General features: G+C 47.1%; 1 protein-coding gene across 1 annotated transcript; it reads left to right on the top strand.

The window, feature by feature from the left end:
- The first annotated feature begins 305 nt into the window (after window positions 1-305).
- Window positions 306-15,103, top strand: LOC110070143 (uncharacterized). The gene is given in 5 exon segments (XM_078386887.1): window positions 306-806; window positions 1,307-3,178; window positions 7,012-7,148; window positions 10,932-14,071; window positions 14,074-15,103. Coding segments are annotated over 2 exon segments (3,033 nt in total). The 5' UTR covers window positions 306-806; window positions 1,307-3,178; window positions 7,012-7,148; window positions 10,932-11,322; the 3' UTR covers window positions 14,358-15,103.
- The last annotated feature ends 3,960 nt before the right edge of the window (window positions 15,104-19,063 follow it).

The following is a 19,063-nucleotide window of genomic DNA, read 5'->3' on the forward strand; positions in this document are numbered from 1 at the left end:
AGAAAAGGTGTCCCTCCCCCCGCCCAACTCCCAGTGGGCTCCTCCTCCAGCAGCGATGTGTCTCCTTCTGGAAGCATCTGGAGCCCCCCCCCCCCCCGGTTTCTCAAGGAGTGTGCCTTTGCACAATTTAAACAAGGACACCAACTGGGCCCATTCCTGGAGAGGTCTGATCTGGACAGGATGACGCACGCCTTAGTGAATGGTTGAGAGATTGAAGAGGAGTACCCCAGCATCACTACATTCACAAAGTAACACCACACAAAGGACAATCCTAGAAGGTGCCTCCTTTCTTTCTCAGTTCCCCATTTCTCACCCAAATGCAAAGCAATGGTCAGGACTGTTTTTCAACCAGTGTGAATGGTAGTGAGTACAAGAGGGAACCCTGTAAATCAGTGTTCCCCAGCCTTGGGCCTCCAGATGTTGTTGGACTACACCTCCCAGAAGCCTTCACCACCACTTCTGCTGGCCAGGATTTCTGGGAATTGAAGTCCAACAACATCTGGAGGCCCAAGGTTGGGGAACATTGCTGTAAATCATCTCAACAGCTACCATTGGTCTTGTCAACATTCAGGCTAACCTTTGCTATATAAGGCTTGGTATCCTTTTTCCTGCTATCAACAAGAGCATGATATTGTGCTGCAATATTGAGCGATTTCCTGGCTTTTGGAATCATGTGTCCAGATGGACAATGGCCCACATTCATAAAGTGAAATTTTTTTGAAGAACTGAATTAACCTACAATTTGAAATGGGAAAGAAAGTGGGAAAAATAACTGGAGATGATGGATTCTGGTTGCTTTGCTAGAGGTAAGACCCAAAATGTTACAATTTTATTGATGTAATAGATACAGTTGTTTTGTTCTAAAAATTATATTCTAAAAATATAATTGACATGGTTTCATTGCCACATATTTGAAACTTTCTTGCTCAGTTTTTGATACTTGATTTTGAAACAGTCACTAGATAGAACTCTTCTTATGCTGCTTCTCTATTTTGTTTGCATACATCGACTTGTTCAAGAAACAATGAAATATAGGACTCCTCTAGACATCCTCCTCTAGACATACTAGAGAAAGGTCCATTATGATGGACCCACAAGCTTCTCTGATCTTGGAGTTTCATGACATCCGCCAAGGAATTAGGATGCAGTCCGAGAGTCATAGAGTTTAGCTAGGGAAGGGAAGCCTATTCTAAAAGAACAGATTTAGCATAGGGTGCTAAGGAGGGACGGATCCTTGAAGATGAAACAGGGCATGACCCCTTCTGCTTCTATACTGAACTGAGGAATCTTTCCCCTTTTATTTCAGGGGGAAAAGGGACAAAAAGAAAAAAAAATCAGCATGACATAGGGAAAATGAAGTTTGGGACTAAAATGGACCATAGAGGGGATGGGAGAAGCGAATGAAAAAACAGTGAGAAGCAATCCTGTGCTTCATTGGCCTCTGATGTTTTTGAGAACCTTAATCTAATAATCAACACAAAAAAATGAAGAAGGGCATGTGGAAAGTTTCTCAGTATGAGTGGACATCAAGTTTCACATGAAAGAAGACACACAGAAGAGAAACCGTATAAATTTATGGAATAGGGAGGAGCTTCAACATCAACAATAAGCTTAGTTCCCATCATTGCCGGAAGAAATATCAACAACCTCCGATATGCATATGATACCACTCTGATGGCAGAAAGTGAGGAGGAATTGAAGAACCTCTAAATGAAGGTGAAAGAGGAAGCGCCAAAAATGGTCTGAAGCTCAACATCCAAAAAACGAAAATCATGGCCACTGGTCCCATCACCTCCTGGGAAATTGAAGGGGAAGATATGGAGGCAGTGACAGATTTTACTTTCTTGGGCTCCATGATCACTGCAGATGGAGACAGCAGCCACGAAATTAAAAGAAGCCTTCTTCTTGGGAGGAAAGCGATGACAAACCTTGACAGCATGCTAAAAAATAGAGACATCACCTTGCCCACAAAGGCCAGCATAGTCAAAGCTATGGTTTTTCCTGTCGTAATGTATGGAAGTGAGAGCTGGACCATAAAGAAAGCTGACCGCCGAAGAATTGATGCTTTGGAATTGTGGTGTTGGAGAAGGCTCCTGAGAGTCCCCTGGACTGCAAGGAGAACAAACCTAGCAATTCTAAAGGAAATCAACCCCGAATGTTCACTGGAAGGTCAGATCCTGAAGCTGAGGCTCCAATACTTTGGCCATCTCATGAGAAGAGAAGACTCCTTGGAAAAGACCTCGATGTTAGGAAAGTGTGAAGACAAGAGGAGAAGGGGACGACAGAGGATGAGATGGTTGGACAGTGTCATCAAAGCTACCAGAATGAATTTGACACAACTCCGGGAGGCAGTGGAAGATAGGAGAGCCTGGCGTGCTCTGGTCCATGGAGTCACAGAGAGTCGGGCACGACTAAACGACGATGACCTTTCAAAAGGCCTGCTGCCAGCCAGATCTGTCCATGATACCCATTCTTTACAGGCAGGGTGGTTGAGGGCCTTGACTCCAAAGGAGACCCGGAGGGAAAGAACAAGAAACTGGGCCTTCTCGGTGGTTGTCCCCCCCCCCGCCTATGGAACAACTTGCCTATTGAGATCTGCCGGGCACCCTCGGTGGACAACTTCAAAAGAGCATTGAAGACCTGGTTCTTCTGCCAGGCTTCCCTGGACCCACTAAGATCTCGGCCTCCCTTTTTAACCATCCTTTTTGCCATCCTCTCCATCACCCCTTTTTACCACCTTTATTGTCATCTGTTTCAATTTACCCTATTTGGTTACGTTTTAATTTATTTATTTTTTATCATATTTTGAACATTGTTTTGCACACTATTGTCAGCTGCCCAGAGTGGCCTGGTCGTAAATTCAATCAATCAATCAATCAATCGATCAATCAATCAATCAATCAATCAATCAATCAATCAATCAATCAAGAATTGGTGATGAAGGAGAAGCTGTTCATTGGGCCCAAACTAGTCAGCTGATCAGAGCGAGCTGTTACTCAGAAGCCTCCTTTGTCCCCTCCTTTGGTCTCCAGAGCAAAGAGGGGCCCGTCTAGAACCACGAGTCTCTCCTCCAGCGGATCTGCGGAAATCCTGGGTGGATCCCGAGGGCTCAAACCCTGGATGGTGTCAAATGTGGCGTCCAAAATGGAAGGAGAGAGGGAGGCTCCCATGCTGGCGGGTGAGATAACAAAAGGGGGAGAGGGCTTGGTTGGGGAGAAGGGGTGTCCTTAAGAGCTGGTTTGGGGTCCCAGGTTGAAGAAATCTCAGCTGCCTACTTCAAGCGGTCAAGGGGGCATTCACCAAGGTCCCTCTCCCACTGGTGTTTCCAGACGTTGTGTTTGCTGGTGTAATGGGAACGACCTTGTGCAAAGTACTTGTGTTCTAGGACTATATTGCCAGCTTGTTCCCAGCGATGGCTCCAGAACCAGCATCAGGTAAGGCTGTTGCAAGCCAGACTGGAGTAGGTTTCTTGCTTGGGAGTTTCAGGGGAGGCTTCCGGAGTTCATATTTGGTTCTTCTCTCCCCCTGAAGAGTTGCCCTGGGTGGAGGGCTGATTTTCCACATCTGCAGCACCAGCTCTTTCCTCCCGTGGGGAGCCAGGAGGTTTCAAAATTCCTAGTGACCCCTCCAAAGAACGTGAGGGACTGGCATGCCAAGGGCCGTTGCCCCATTGGGGTGTCCCCTTGCAGGCCACCCCTCATCATCCCCCCACCAGTGGATCACAGCTGTGCTGACAGGGCACAGGAGAGGGTCCCCAGAAAAATTCCCCCCACCAGGCACAGATGGCATAGAACTGGAAGGGACTAGAGACAGGGGGGGGAAATAAAATTCCATAAAAATCGAGATAAACTTATATTGGGAGAGGTTCTGGAGAAAGATGGACCTTCCTTTTGTTCCAGCAAGATGTGGAAATTAGACAGTTAAGAAGACTAGGGAGGAGAATCGGGAAATGCATGAGAGTTTTCTTTATTTTTCTTTCCAAAATGATATAAATCACCATCAGGGAGGGAAGAAGCCTTGGCACTTGGCTAGGAGTTTCTGAGCCAGGGAGAAATGTGTTGGACGAGGGATGGAGGTCGACCACGTCCGCTGGCAAAGCCTGCCGCAAGGGGACCTTCATGCATCGACGCTCCTTCCCGACTACCCACCGGCCACTGTTCCTAGATGGAAAAGGAGCTTCAGTGGGGAGAGTAATCTGCCGACAAGCCACGGCGCCGAATGTTTATTTAAAAACAAGGGTGGGTGTTGTACCTTGGCCTCTTCCCAAAAATCTGAAAAGGGAGACGGAGGCCAGCTTTGGAGTCAGGGAAGGTCACTCCCTCGGACTGGTCCCTGCCAAGGTTTCCGAATACCTTTTTCCTGGCCAAAGCCACCCCTGTTTGGTTGACGACGTGGACTCTGCGGCCTTCCACCTCCCGAAAGAGAGCTGTTGAGTCTCGGTTCAGCATTCTCCGGGCTCTTTCGTTATCCATCTGTATTTAAGAGAAGGAGAGCCATGGAAACCTCTAGGGTCTCCCCAGGTGGAAATCTCCCCCAACATGAATCTTGCAGAAACGGAAGGAAGAGTCCTGGTGAAATCTCTTGCAGGGGGGGTAGTTTTAGAAGAGGTTCCCTGGGTTAATAATTTGCACCTACCGTATCTCCCGGCTGTACTTCCCTTCTCACTGCCTGACCCACCTGGTCTGAGGAAGTGGCTTTCATCCACGGAAGCTCACTGTCAATCTTTAAGGGGCCACAACGTTTTTTTAGCTTTTTTTGTTTGTTGTTTGTTTTGCTTACACTGCTTACAGGAGGAGGAGGAGAAAGAGGGGCAGCCACGGAGAAGGCAGGGAGGGGAAAGTGGGGGGGGGCTTAAACAGTGGGGTGAAGACTGCCCCTCTCTCTTTCTCCCTTCCTCCCTCTCTCTTTTGTCATCCAAGGGAGGGAGGTGGAGGAACGCCTTCTCTGTGGATGTGGGCAGAAGGAAGCTTTCTCAGGAGTAGGAACCCACCTCCCCAGGTCTCTAGAAACCTCTGCATGGACAAATCCACAACAGATGCCTCCAGGAATTTAAGGGGTGCCGATCTTTGGGGGTGGTTGTGGAATAAATAGAGAAAAGCCCTGGAGGTCCAATGAGAACCGGGCACTCCAAGTTCCCAGAGAAAGTTCTAGAAAATAAGGGCTCTAGCCCTTTTCCTAAGTGACTTGATGGCAGATCACAGAACTCTTCATCCGCCTTCTGGTTCAAAAAGGTGTGTGGGGGGGAGATACAGAAGAAGCCCTGGTGTGCTCAGCGGGCTGGACTGGGGCATGCCTATCTTTTGTGTGTGTGTGTGTGTGTGTGAAGGAGTTCCTTGCTTGAGAAGAACTGGGGAGGGTCACACTCCGACCCCACCCCACCGGCTTCCCCACCCCGCCCCCACCCCACCGGCTTCCTCTTCCTCATAAGAAAGAGGCTCCTGGGAAGATGATGCCTTCCTTGGAACCTGATGGATCACCTGGAGACCTGGAGGCGGATCCCCACCTGGGAGGGCAACTAATGGGGGGGAGGGCAAGGGAGGGCCGGAGGGGGGGAGGTCCCAGCCAAGCCGGGGAGGGGGGGTTGGGAGGAAGAGGAGGGGCCCCGCGATTTCCTGGAAAGGGGAAGAAAGGGAGTTGCATCCACACGTGGAGGGCGAGCAGGAAAGGCCAAGGTAGGAGACCCCCTGCGCGAAGGGGAGGCAGACGGGGGGCGGGAGAGACAGGTCCTTGGCAGGGGTGGGCGGGCGAGGGAGAGGGGATGATTTCTCCCCCCCCCCGGGGGAGCCCTGTGGCTTTTGAGGACCGGGAGGGAAGCGAGAGGCGCGACCCGAAGCGGGCAGCGGAGCCGGAGGGAGGGAGAGGAGGAGCCGCCAAGCTCGGGAATTCTCCGGGACTCTTTGGGGGGGCGGCGGGAGGAGAAGCCCTGATGGGATGGGGGGGGTCGAGAGGGGGGCGTGGAAAAACGGGGTTGAGGCCCCTCCCTTCTGAGGGGAAAGCACCCCCCCAGGGCAGAGCCTGCCTTGAGGAAGGGAGGGGGAGGATGCCCTCGAAGGGGGAGGAAACCCCCCCCAGGAGCGCCCCCCGCCCGGGCAGCCGAGGGTCCCGAGGCACAGGCGGTGGGAGCCGCTGACGGACTTGCAGGGAAGGAGGGTGGAAGGGGGACCGCCGGACGTGCGGATAAGAAAGTGGGGCTACCGGGATGGGGGGGTGTTTGGAGGGGACCCCCCCCCAGGCAGGGGTTGGGGAGGGAGGCGCCCCTCCCGGGTCCCGACAGCGCGGGGGGGGGGGAGGGCGAGGTCCGCCTCCAAAGGGGCTCCTGGGGGGGGAGAGGAAGAAGGAAGGACCACCTGGATCGCCCGGCATCGCCGCCACCACCACCCCCCGTCCGGAGCGCTGAGCCGCCCCTCCCAGAAGCCAATCTCTACCAGCGATTTATTTTAAACCCACCCCCAATCGTCATTTCTGATCCAGAGAGTTTGGAGCCTCGGATGTGAAGGTTTCCGGGAAGTTTCCATCTCTTAAGTGGAAGAAGCCTGTGTGGGGTGGGAGAAGCAGAGCTCAGTAGGTAGAGCAGGGCAGCCTTCCTGCTCCAGGGCGGCCAGAGGAGACCCCTCTCCCTCCCTCCCCCCCATGCTCCCCTCCCCCCCTCTTTTCTTTTCTTGAACTTCAAAGGGTCTCCATTTGGATCAGATTCAAAATGGACACCAGCTGCTCGGGTCCCTGGAGAGGTTTGATCTGGACGGGATGATCACACGCCTTAGTGACATCCCTACTGGATGACTGGAACGAAATGAGTTGAGGGGGACTTAAACAGGAACACTCTCCTCTTTTTCAGTTCCAGAGGGGCAACTTGAGGGAGAGAGTGGACACAGAAGAAGGCGCTAGGAAAAAAATATTCAAAGAATCAGAAATGTTGTGTTCTACAAGCATACCAATAAGTAGATTCCATTCATCTTTCTAAACTGCTTCTTCCCAGGGATCATGTGACTTCAAAAAAATCCTCTCTTTCAGTTCCAGAGTGGCAATTTGAGGGACAGAGTCAATACAGAAGAAGGCACTAGGAAAGCCTCAAACAACCTCTTCTGCAAAACACAAAACCCGAAGAAGAGCAAGGCCTGTCTCGGGGTGATCTGCCATTCCAGAATAAGGTGAGAAGGTTTTTGTCCATTTCTCTCCCTTCAAAGGATCCCCCAAAAGCAGTTCTTGCTTTGCCGGGCTAGAAGATTTCCTAGTTTCCCACCACCCTCCAAAGGTCCGTCTCTTCAAGAACTTTTCACACACTGGGGCCTAAGAGACTGAGAGAATTTTCTCCTACAATTTCTTTAAAAGCAGATAAGAGTTGAGTGTCAGCACTACACTGATGGTTTGTTGTTGTTTAGTCGTTAAGTCATATCCGACTCTTTGTGACCCCATGGACCAAAGCACGCCAGGCCCTCCTGTCTTCCACTGCATCCCAGAGTTAGGTCAAATGCATGTGAGTTGCTTCGATGACACTGTCCAGCCATCTCATCCTCTGTCTTCCCCTTCTCCTCTTGCCTTCACTCTTTCCGAACATTAGGGTCTTTTCCAAGGAGTCTTCTCTTCTCATGGGGTGGCCAAAGGATTGCAGCCTCAGCTTCAGGATCTGTCCTTCCAGTGAGCACTCAGGGTTGATTTCCTTTAGAATGGATAGGTTTGTTCTCCTTGCAGTCCAGGGCACTCTGAAGAGTCTCCTCCAGCACCACACTTCACAAGCATCAATTCTTCGGTGATCAGCCTTCTTTGTGGTCCAGCTGTCACTTCCATACTTTGTTACTTAAAAATCCATAGCTTTGACTATGCTGGCCTTTGTCGGCAAGGTGATGTCTCTGCTTTTTAAGATGCTGTTGAGGTTTCTCATTGCTTTCCTCCCAAGAATCAGGCGTCTTTTAATTTCGTGGCTGCTGTCTCCATCTGCAGTGATCAGGGAGCCCAAAAAAGTAAAATCTGTCACTGCTTCCATATCTTCCCTTCTATTTGCCAGGAAGTGATGGGACCAGTGGCCATGATCTTAGATTTTTGGATGTTGAGCTTCAGACCATTTTTGGCACTCTCCTCTTTCACCCCCATTAAATGGTTCTTTAATTTCTCCTCACTTTCTGCCATCAGAGTGGTATCATATGCATAATGGAGGTTGCTGATATTTCTTCTGGCAATCTTAATTCTGGCTCTGGATTCATCCAGTCCTGATGTATTAAACAAGAAGGGAGACAATATACAATCTTGTCATACTCCTTTCCCAATTTTGAACCAATCATTTGTTCCATATCCAGTTCTAACTGTTGTCTCCTGTTCCACATATAGATTTCTTAGGAGATAGATAAGGTGGTCAGGCACTCCCATTTCTTTAAGGACTTGCCATAGTTTGTTGTGGTCAATGAAGCAGAAGTAGATGTTTTTCTGGAACTCTCTGGCTTTTTCCATAATCCAGTGCATGTTAGCGATTTGTTCTCGGGTTCCTCTGCCCCTTCGAAATCCAGCATGTACTTCTGGGATTTTTTGGTCCACCTACTGCTGAAGCCTGCCGTGGAAGATTTTGAGCATAACCTTGCTAGTGTATGAAATGAGTGCAATTGTACGGTAGTTGGAGCATTCTTTGGCACTGCCCTTCTTTGGGATTGGGATGTAGACTGATCTTTTCCAGTCTTCTGGCCAGTGTTGAGTTTTCCAAACTTGCTGGCATATTGAATGTAGCACCTTAACAGCGTCATCTTTTAAGATTTTAAATAGTTCGACTGGAATGCCATCACCTCCACTGGCCTTGTTGTTAGCCATGCTTTCAAAGGCCCACTTGACTTCACTCTCCAGAATGTCTGGCTCTAGGTCAGCAACCACACTATCTGGGTTGTCTGGGACATCCAGCTCTTTCTGGTATAATTCCTCTGTGTATTCTTGCCACCTCTTCTTGATGTCTTCTGCTTCTGTGAGATCCCAACCATTCATGTCCATATTTCCACAAAGTTTTCCTCTAATATCTCCAATTTTCTTGAACAGACCTCTGGTTTTTCCTTTTCTATTATTTTTCTCTATTTCATTTAAGAAGATCCTCTTGTCTCTCTTTGCTATTCTTTGGAAGTCTGCATTCCCTTTTCTGTAACTTTCCCTATCTCCCTTGCATTTAGTTTCCCTTCTCTGCTATTTGTAAGGCCTTGTTGGACAGCCACTTTGCTTTCTTGCATTTCTTTTTCTTTGGGATGGTTTTTGTTGCTGTCTCCTGTAGAATGCTACGAACCTCCATCCAAGTACTTCAGGCATTCTGTCCACCAAATCTAGTTCCTTAAATCTGTTCTTCACTTCCACTGTGTATTCATAAGGGATTTGGTTTAGATTATACCTGACTAGCCAGTGGTTTTCCCCACTTTCTTCTGTTTAAACTTGAGTTTTGCTATAAGAAGCTGATGATGATCAGAGCCACAATCAGCTCCAGGTCTTGTTTTTGCTGACTGTATAGAGCTTCTCCATCTTTGGCTGCAGGGAATATAATCAATCTGATTTCGGAGTTGCCGATCTGGTGATATCCATGTGTAGAGTCGCCTCTTCTGTTGTTAGAAAAGAGTGTTTGTGATGACAAACTTGTTCTCTTGACAAAACTCTATTAGCCTTTGCCCTGCTTCGTTTTGAACTCCAAGGCCAAACCTACCTGTTGTTCCTGATGGTACCAGACCACTAAATCCTGGACAGCCTCTTCCAGGTTTTTCATGTCTACGTGAAATGGGATGGGGAATCAGGGACACATGAGAAACACCACAGGCGAATTGTTGAGGGGTTGAAGAGGTGTCCCACCACCACCACTACCATTCGCAAACTGACACCACACAAAGGACCATCCCAGAAGCCGACTTCTTTTTTCATCAGTTCACCACTTTTCACCTAAATGCAAAGTAACTGTCAGGACTGCTTTTCAGTGTGAATGGTAGTGAGCACAAGAGGGGATCCTGTAAACCATCTTGATTGCTGCCATGGGTGTTGTCAGCATTCAGGCTAACCGTTGCTATGTAAGGCTTGACATCCTTTTTCCTATTGGCAATGAGGGCGTCACATTGTGCTACAATACTGGACCATTTCCAAGCACAATATCCCACATTCATAAACTGAAGTTTTTTTTTTAAAAAAAGAACTGAATTAACCTAAACTTTGAAATAGGAAAAAGGGGAAGAACAACTGGATATGAGGGATTATGGTTGCTCTGCTAGAGGTGGGACCCAAATTGGGTCTGCGTTCTTAAGTCGAAACGTTCTTAAGTCGAAGCACCATTTCCCATAGGAATGCATTGAAAATCATTTAATCTGTATCTGCTGTTTTTCATTCTTAGGTAGAGGCATTAGTTCCCATAGGAACTCCTTCAGGAGGGCTTCCCCCGGTAGGCCCAGTCTACTCCCCGTAAAAACCTGGTAGACCGGGCCCATCAGGGGAGGCCTTCCCCAGTAGGCCTGGCCTACTCTCTGGAAAAGCCTGGGTGAGGAACCCCCGGGAGGTCTCCAATGGCTTCAGGAAAGCTCCTGGAGGTCCGACTGCGCCAGCGGAAAAGGGCGGGAAATTTAAAATTCTCCATCGGAGACCTCTTGGGGGTCCCTTTTCTTAACTGTTGGGGCAAAAGAGCAGCCTCTTTGCCACCAACGATTTGAATGGAATGGAAAAAAAAAGCAGGGTAAATTTCAATTTCCCTCCCTTTTCCGCTACCTTTTTTTCGTTCATAGGTGGAGGCTCCGTTCGCAAGTCGATGTAGATTTTTGCGAACGGAGCTGTTGGTTGAGGTCCCATTTTAGACAACTCCTCTAGACATACATTTGGCCTATTCTGCACGGGGCGTGAATCTTAAAGGGGATTCAGTCGAGGAGGGTTACTTTGGAAAGTTGGAAATGATCCTTTCCACTTCTGTTCTTAACTGAGGAACCTTTCCCCTTTTATTTCAGGTTTTAAAAAAAGACAACAAGAAAACAAATCAGCATGAAAGAGGGAAAATGAAGTCTGGAACAAAAACGGACCATGAAGGGGAGCGTAGAAGCAAATTAAAAATAGATGTAATCCTGTCTTTGGCTTCTGATGTTTTTGAGACCCTGGATCCAGTGATCATCACAAAACAAAAGAAGAGGGAACTGACCAGTCTGTGGGGAAACAGCAGATGTAAGTCTATCTTTTAAAGAGGATACAAACTCCACCTGCAGTGTGGTGGATCTTATACAAAGATTCGAATCACCCAGAGGGCAGACGTCGTAGAAACTGAAGGGCACTTGGAAAGATTCTCGGTATGAGTGGACATCACCTTTCACATAGAAGAACCCAGACAGAAGAGAAACTGTATAAATGCATGGAATAGGGAAGAGCGTCAGCATGAACAGTAAGCTTAGTTCCCATCAATGGGTCCACATAGGGGAGAAACCATTTACATGCATGGAATGTGGGAAGAGCTTCAGTCATAGCAATGACCTTAGTTCACACCAAAGGACCCATGCAGAAGAGAAACCATACATATGTATGGAATGTTGGAAGAGCTTCAGCATGAACAGTAAACTTAGTTCCCATCAATGGGTCCACATAGGGGAGAAACCATTTACATGCATGGAATGTGGGAAGAGCTTCAGTCATAGCAATGACCTTAGTTCACACCAAAGGACCCATGCAGAAGAGAAACCATACATATGTATGGAATGTTGGAAGAGCTTCAGTTGTAGCAATGACCTTAGTTCACACCAAAGGACCCATGCAGAAGAGAAACCATACATATGTATGGAATGTGGGAAGAGCTTCAGTTGTAGCAATGACCTTAGTTCACACCAAAGGACCCATGCAGAAGAGAAACCATACATATGTATGGAATGTGGGAAGAGCTTCAGTTGTAGCAATGACCTTAGTTCACACCAAAGGACCCATGCAGAAGAGAAACCATACATATGTATGGAATGTGGGAAGAGCTTCAGTTGTAGCAATGACTTTAGTTCACATCAAAGGACCCATGCAGAAGAGAAACCATGCATATGTATGGAATGTGGGAAGAGCTTCAGTTGTAGCAATGACTTTAGTTCACATCAAAGGATCCATGCAGAAGAGAAACCATACATATGTATGGAATGTGGGAAGAGCTTCAGTTGTAGCAATGACCTTAGTTCACACCAAAGGACCCATGCAGAAGAGAAACCATACATGTGTATGGAATGTGGGAAGAGCTTCAGTTGTAGCAATGACCTTAGTTCACACCAAATGACCCATGCAGAAGAGAAACCATACATATGTATGGAATGTGGGAAGAGCTTCAGTGAGAGGGACCATCTAAATTCACATGAAAGAACACACTCAGGGGAGAAACCATATAAATGTTTGGAATGTGGAAAGAGCTTTAGTCAGAGGGGCCACCTTAGTTCACACCAAGGGATCCACACAGGGGAGAAACCATATGAATGCAAAGAATGTGGAAAGAGCTTCAGTCGTAGCAATGACCTTCTTTCACATCAAAGGACCCACACAGGAGAGAAACCATACACGTGCATGGAATGTGGAAAGAGCTTCAATCGGAGTGGACATCTATATCGACATCAAAGGATTCACACAGGGGAAAAACCTTATATGTGCATGGAATATGGAAAGAGCTTCAGTGACAGTGGATCATGTAGTAAACATCAAAAAACCCACACAGGAGAGAAACCATATACATGCATGGAATGTGGGAAGAGCTTCAGTTCGAGTAGACATCTGAGTTCACATGAAATAACACACACAGGGATGAAACCATATAAATGCTTGGAATGTGGGCACAGCTTTAGTTGGAGTGGGGAACTACATTCACATCAAATAATCCACACTGGAGAGAAACCACATCTGTGTATGGTATGTGGAAAGAGCTTCAGTCGGAGGACCAATCTAAATTCACATCAAAGGATCCACACAGGGGAGAAACCATATACATGCATTGAATGTGGAAAGAGCTTCAGTCGTAGCAGTGACCTTAGTTCACATCAAAGGATCCACACAGGAGAGAAACCGTACACGTGCATGGAATGTGGAAAGAGCTTCAATTGGAGTGGACATCTATATCGACATCAAAGGATTCACACAGGGGAAAAACCTTATACATGCATAGAATGTGGAAAGAGCTTCAGTGACAATGGATCATATAGTAAACACCAAAGAGCCCACACAGGAGAGAAACCATACATGTGTATGGAATGTGGAAAGAGCTTCAGTCAGAGGGGGTACCTACATCGACATCAAAGGATTCACACAGGGGAAAAACCATATATGTGCATTGAATGTGAAAAGAGCTTCAGATCGAGTAGAGACCTGTGGGTACATAAAAGAACACATACAGGGGAGAAACCATATAAATGCTTGGAATGTGGGAAGAGCTTTAGTCGGAGTGGGCATCTACGTTCCCATCAAATAATCCACACTGGAGAGAAACCACATCAATGTATGGAATGTGGAAAGAGCTTCAATCAGAGCAGTAGCCTTCGTTCACATCAAAGAACACATACAGGGGACAAACCATATACATGCCTGGAATGTGGAAAGAAATTCAGTTGGAGTGGACATCTATATCGACATCAAAGGACCCACACAGGAGAGAAACCATATTCGTGCCTTGAATGTGGAAAGAGCTTCAGTCAGAGGGAGTACCTACAATCACATCATAGGACCCATACAGGGGAGAAACCATACAAGTGTATGGAGTGTGGGAAGAACTTCAGTGAAAGTGGCACATATGCTAGACATCAAAGAACCCACACAGGGGAGAAACCCTATAAATGCATTGAATGTGGAAAGAGTTACAGTCAGAAGGGGTACCTCCAATCACACCAAAGGATCCACACAGGGGAGAAACCATATACGTGCTTTGAATGTGGGAAGAACTTCTGTCGTAGCAGTGACCTCAGTTCACATCAAAGGATCCACACTGGGGAGAAACCATACAAGTGCATGGAATGTGGGAAGAGCTTCCAGCAGAGTGAACATCTACAACGACATCAAAGGATTCATACAGGGGAGAAACCATATATGTGCATGGAATGTGGGAAGAGCTTCAATCACAACGGAAATCTGCGTTCCCACCAAAGAACCCACAGGGAGAGAAACCATATCAATGCATGGAATGTGGAAAGAGTTTCTGTCACAGGAGTAGCCTTTGGTCACATCAAAGAACTCACACAGGAACAGGGAATGCATGGAATATGGGAAGACCTTCATCTGGAAGGATAACTCTGCCTCGCGGAAGACAATGCTCACAGAATGCAAAGTATACAATGACTGGACTTCATTTCTTCACCAGGTCTCCTGAAGTTAACTTTGTTGGGTTTTATACCCAGGCAATGCACAATACACAATCAGGTCACATGCTTCCAATGTAATGTCAAGGATTCTGGCCAAAAGATATGATGTGGAAAGAGCTTTCACAACAGTGGGTTGTGGGTTTAGCATTCAAGAGCTTATCGCTGGGAGAATCTAGCAAAACAACATGTAAAAATCCTCTTTCAAAGTTTTCATATTCTTTTATCCATCTGGTGGCTGAAGCTTCCAGGGTAACCGGACCTTCTTCCATGTGGGGGATGGGATGATATATGTATATTTGCAGATACCCTGTTCTTTCAGTATCTGCTCTGGAAAAAAGGCCTCTGTCTTCTGCTGGCCTTCTTGTGCTGTGTGGGGCCTTGGGAAATACCATAGAAAAAAGTGAGGCCCACAATGAGAGTGGAAGTCCAGTGGTCTGAAACTTTGTCCTGTATTTGACTTTTACATTTTTCCTTTGCCGTTGAAAGAATTGGCTATAACTAAATCACTTCCTATTTGGGTTTCAAAGATTTATTGAGGATATAGTAGTAGAAAGGTAAAACAGGGGTGACAAGAGTATTTTTAATGTTTTTTCTGAGTGAGAATACTACCGTTTCCCCAAAAATAAGACCTAACTTGAATATAAGCCCTAGTATTATTTTTCAGAATGATCGTAATATAAGCCCTACCCCCCCCAAAATAAGCCCCAGTTAAGTGAAAGCCCGCCCTCCACCCTTGTGCAGCAATCAGAGGAAGACGATATGACTGTATTTGAATAAATGTAAATGCTTGTACGTGAAAAAAATAAAACATCCCCTGAAAATAGGCCCTAATGTGGTTGGTTGGTTGGTTGTTGTTTTTTTTTGAGCAAAAAATGATACAAGACCCCTGTCTTATTTTCAGGGAAACACAGTACTACTGTCAACTCCCCCCGTCCCCGTAATTGTAATAAAGATTTTTAGGAAATGTAAGGTGTTCAGAAGTGGTTATTTATTGACACCACTCTCCTGATCATTTTCCATGGCCAATAGGGTTTTTGTTGACCTAGGCTAGTTTTAAAATCACATAAAATGCAACTGTTGAGTTTGCGCACAGCAGCTTCAAGCGCTGTGGTTAAAACACTTGCAGAGCAGAAATTCATAATCTCCCCTTGGGTGTCTTTTTGCCAGGAGGTGATAGTAAGTAAAATGATCACTTGGCCTTTGTTAAAAACCTGAAAGAATATTTACGGTTCAAAATATATGTAGAGTAGAATAAACTCACAGTGCTTAGACATATTGTACTTGACTTATGTAACTATTGTTACATAAAATTTGTACTTGACTTAGTTATGTTTGCGTCTCATTAAAACTTAACAGACTTAGATACTCTAATAAACAAACTCATATCATATAACATATGTATAACATCTGACAGCCAGATACATTCGGATTGGTCAGAATACTTCACTGTGAAAATATACTCCTACTATGTTGTACAATTACATATACAAACGATTTGAACCCGGGTTTCTTGCATCCTCCGAAACCATCCACTGTGGCACACACTGTCTCCCCTCATCGGGTTTTGTGTGAGACTTTTGATGACAGGCTTGTCATTGCCTTCCCACCAGGGAATGCCAGGACAAATCTGGGATTTCACGAGGAACCTCCCAACTCCTAGTCTGACATCCAATCCGTTATGAATCAGCCTTGGCTCCCACTGGTTCCATATGGAACTCATGGATAAACATCAGGGTTTTCTTTCATTTACTTGTATCCCTTACCAGTAGGGTTGTAGGAGTTATGTCCCCCCCCCCCCACTTGGGAAAACATATGGGCTTGGAGTGAATGTATCAAGGAAACAACCTAATGGCACATAATTATTAGTAATTGTGAGGCAGTTACCTAAAATGGCACAGAAGTAACATTAGTTTGAAATGCTGAACTGGATGAGGATGAATAAATTGAAACTTAATCCAAAGAAGACCAAGGTGCTCCTAGTCAGTTGAAATGCAGAACGGGTTGTAGCCTGTGCCGGAAGGCTTCTTCACTTCCCCTGAAAATACAAAGCAACTTGGGGGTGCTCCTGGATTTGTCTCGAAGCCTGAAAAACCAGGTTTTGGCAGTGGCCAAGAGCACCTTTGCACAATTAAAACGGATGCACCAGGTATGCCCACTCATAGAGAAGTCTTTACTGGCCACGGTGACACATGGGTTAATTATATCCCAGTTGGATTACTGTACAGTAACATGTTTTACATTGGGGCTGCTGATCGCAAGAGTTCAGAAACTTCAACAGCTCCAAAATACAGATTATTAATGGGGGCTGGTTTCAGGAAACATAGAACTCTCTTGTCACAGCAGCTCCAATGGCTGCTGATCTGCTTCTCCGAGTGGTGGCTCCAAGAGCAGCATTAAGTAAGCCTGTTGCAAGTCAGGCGGGGGCAAGTTTCTTGCTTGCGATTGTCAGGGCAGTGTGACAGGGTTCATATTTGACTCCAGAACAGTTGCCCTGGCTGGAGGGATCCTGAGGAGGGTGGCACAGTGGTTAGACTGCTGTAGTGCAGCCAAAACGATGCTCATGACAACCCCAGGCAGCCGGTTCAAGGTTAACTCCGCTTTCTATCCTTCCAAGGTTGGTAAAATGAGTACCCAGCTCTCTGGGGGATGGGGACAATGTGTAGCCTGCTTAATTAACTTGTAAACCGCCCAGAGAGTGTTTTGCGCTATGGGGGAGTATACAAGCAATAGGCTTTGCTTTGTTTTTCGTGGGGTCTTTTTTTTTTTTTTTTTTTTTTTTTTTTTTTTTTTGCTTTTTTGAATGGATTGCTGTGCTCTGATGTTTTTACATCTATGCTGGCTTGGGCATGTCATGAGAATGGCTGACGGTCGGATTCCAAAAGATCTCCTGTATGGGGAATTGGTGGAGGGAGATCAACCCAGAGGGAGACCGCAGCTGTGATACAAGGAGATCTGGAAGCGGGATCTGAAGGCCTTAGGAATGGGAAACCTTGACGTCCGAGCATTCAGCCTGGAGGCAGGCGGTGCATCACGGCCTCTCCCAATTTGAAGAGCCACTTGTTCAGCAGGCTGAGGCAAGGAGGCAGTCCCGAAACCAGCAAAATCAGGGAGCTGGACACAATGAATTTGTCTTCAGTGTGGAAGGCCTACTAGAGTAGATGTTTTTTAAAGTGTTTTTATTGACTATTTTACAATATTTAAAAACTACAGTGAGTGTACAAACATTTAAAAAGAAATAAACCAATACATTTTAAAAATTGTTGTAAATAAACCCACTTGAATCCTTTCAAGGAGAAAGGTAGGGTAAAAATATTTTAAACTAATCCATCAGTCACCAATTCATCTTCCAGGTCTGCAGCACCAGCTTTCTTCTGTGGGAAGCCAGGAGGTTTCAAGATTCTTTGTGTTTCATTCCAAAATGGGAGCTGTGGGGAGACATTCATGGGTGAGGGATCTCTGCCAGCCAGCCACCTGCCGCCCTTCTGACGTGGAGAAGGAGCTTCAAGGGGATGTGTGGGTGCAGCTGCTCTCCCTCCCCCCCTAGATCGAGGGGGTGGGAGAAAACTGGGAGTTCCACTAACTACACCACACATAAAGAGGCAAAATCACAAATTATCCATGAAGAAAGCTGTTATCCCTCCAGTTTTCCACACACACACACAAAATAAACAACACTTTCCCTTCTGAGGGAAAAACGGTATTCTCTGAGTCGACGAGATGAGGGAGCTGCGGATCAGCCTTCATTCACACCTTCCTCATCGTCTCTCCTCATGAGGAAATGGCGAGGGGGCAGGAATCGTTTGCTCTGCTTTACTTATCACCTGACGAACTTCTGTCAGGAAGGCCGCTAACTACTTCTCAGTTAATAGAGCAAGCGTCCCAGGTTTGACATGAGGGAAGAACATCCTCTCCGTCAACACCGTCCCTCTTAAAAACCTCTCCTGAGGGGGAAACCTTCTCTGAGGGCAAGAAATCAACGCAAAAACAACCCCCCCGCGTCATAACCGTTGCCATGTCAGCCGCTCAACCGCGCATGCGCCGTTTCCCTCCCTTCCCCTCCTCCTTTCAGTTGACAAGCAGCCCGCCACCGCCTGGAAGCGACGCGCCTGCGCAGAGAAGAGGCTGCGGGGGAGGGTGGGGTCGTTGTTGTCGTTTTTTTCCTTCCCGCCCTTTTTTTCTCCCCACCTTTCTTGGCCCTCCAGGTGAGCTCTTGGAGGAGAAAGGAGGAGGGCTATTGGGGGAAGAAGGAGATGGGGGTGTAACGTTGCCCCCTTCCTGCCGCCTCCATCTCACCTTTCTCTCAGCCGGCCCTAAAGAGAAAATGGGGGCATGGCGGAGGGGGGGGGAAGAGCCTCCCTTCCTCCCCAACTATTGTTTCTTCCCCTCCCTCAGTTGTACGCGCGCACGCACGCACACATACAGCCTGCGGTGCCCCCTTTCCCTCCCTTCATCCCTGGGACCTTCTGAGGCGCCTGCCCTCATAAGAACTTAAGAGCCCTGTGTTGGATCAGGCCAAGGGGCCCCTCTTACTTCAGCTCCCTGTATCTCACAGCGGCCCCACCAGATGCCTCTGGGAGCACATGAGACGACTAGATACCATTCCCCTGCATCTGGCATTTGGAGGTCCCTTCCTTTGAAGCCTGGAGATTATACAGCAGTGGGCTTTTCCTCCAGAAATCGGTCCAATGCCCTTTTCAATGTATCCAGGCCAGAGGCCATCTCCACAACCTGTGGCAGGGAGTTCCACAGACTAACCACATGCTGGGTCAAGGAATATTTTCTCT

This window comes from Pogona vitticeps, chromosome 2, assembly GCF_051106095.1.
Source record: "Pogona vitticeps strain Pit_001003342236 chromosome 2, PviZW2.1, whole genome shotgun sequence".
Classification (NCBI taxonomy): domain Eukaryota; kingdom Metazoa; phylum Chordata; class Lepidosauria; order Squamata; family Agamidae; genus Pogona; species Pogona vitticeps.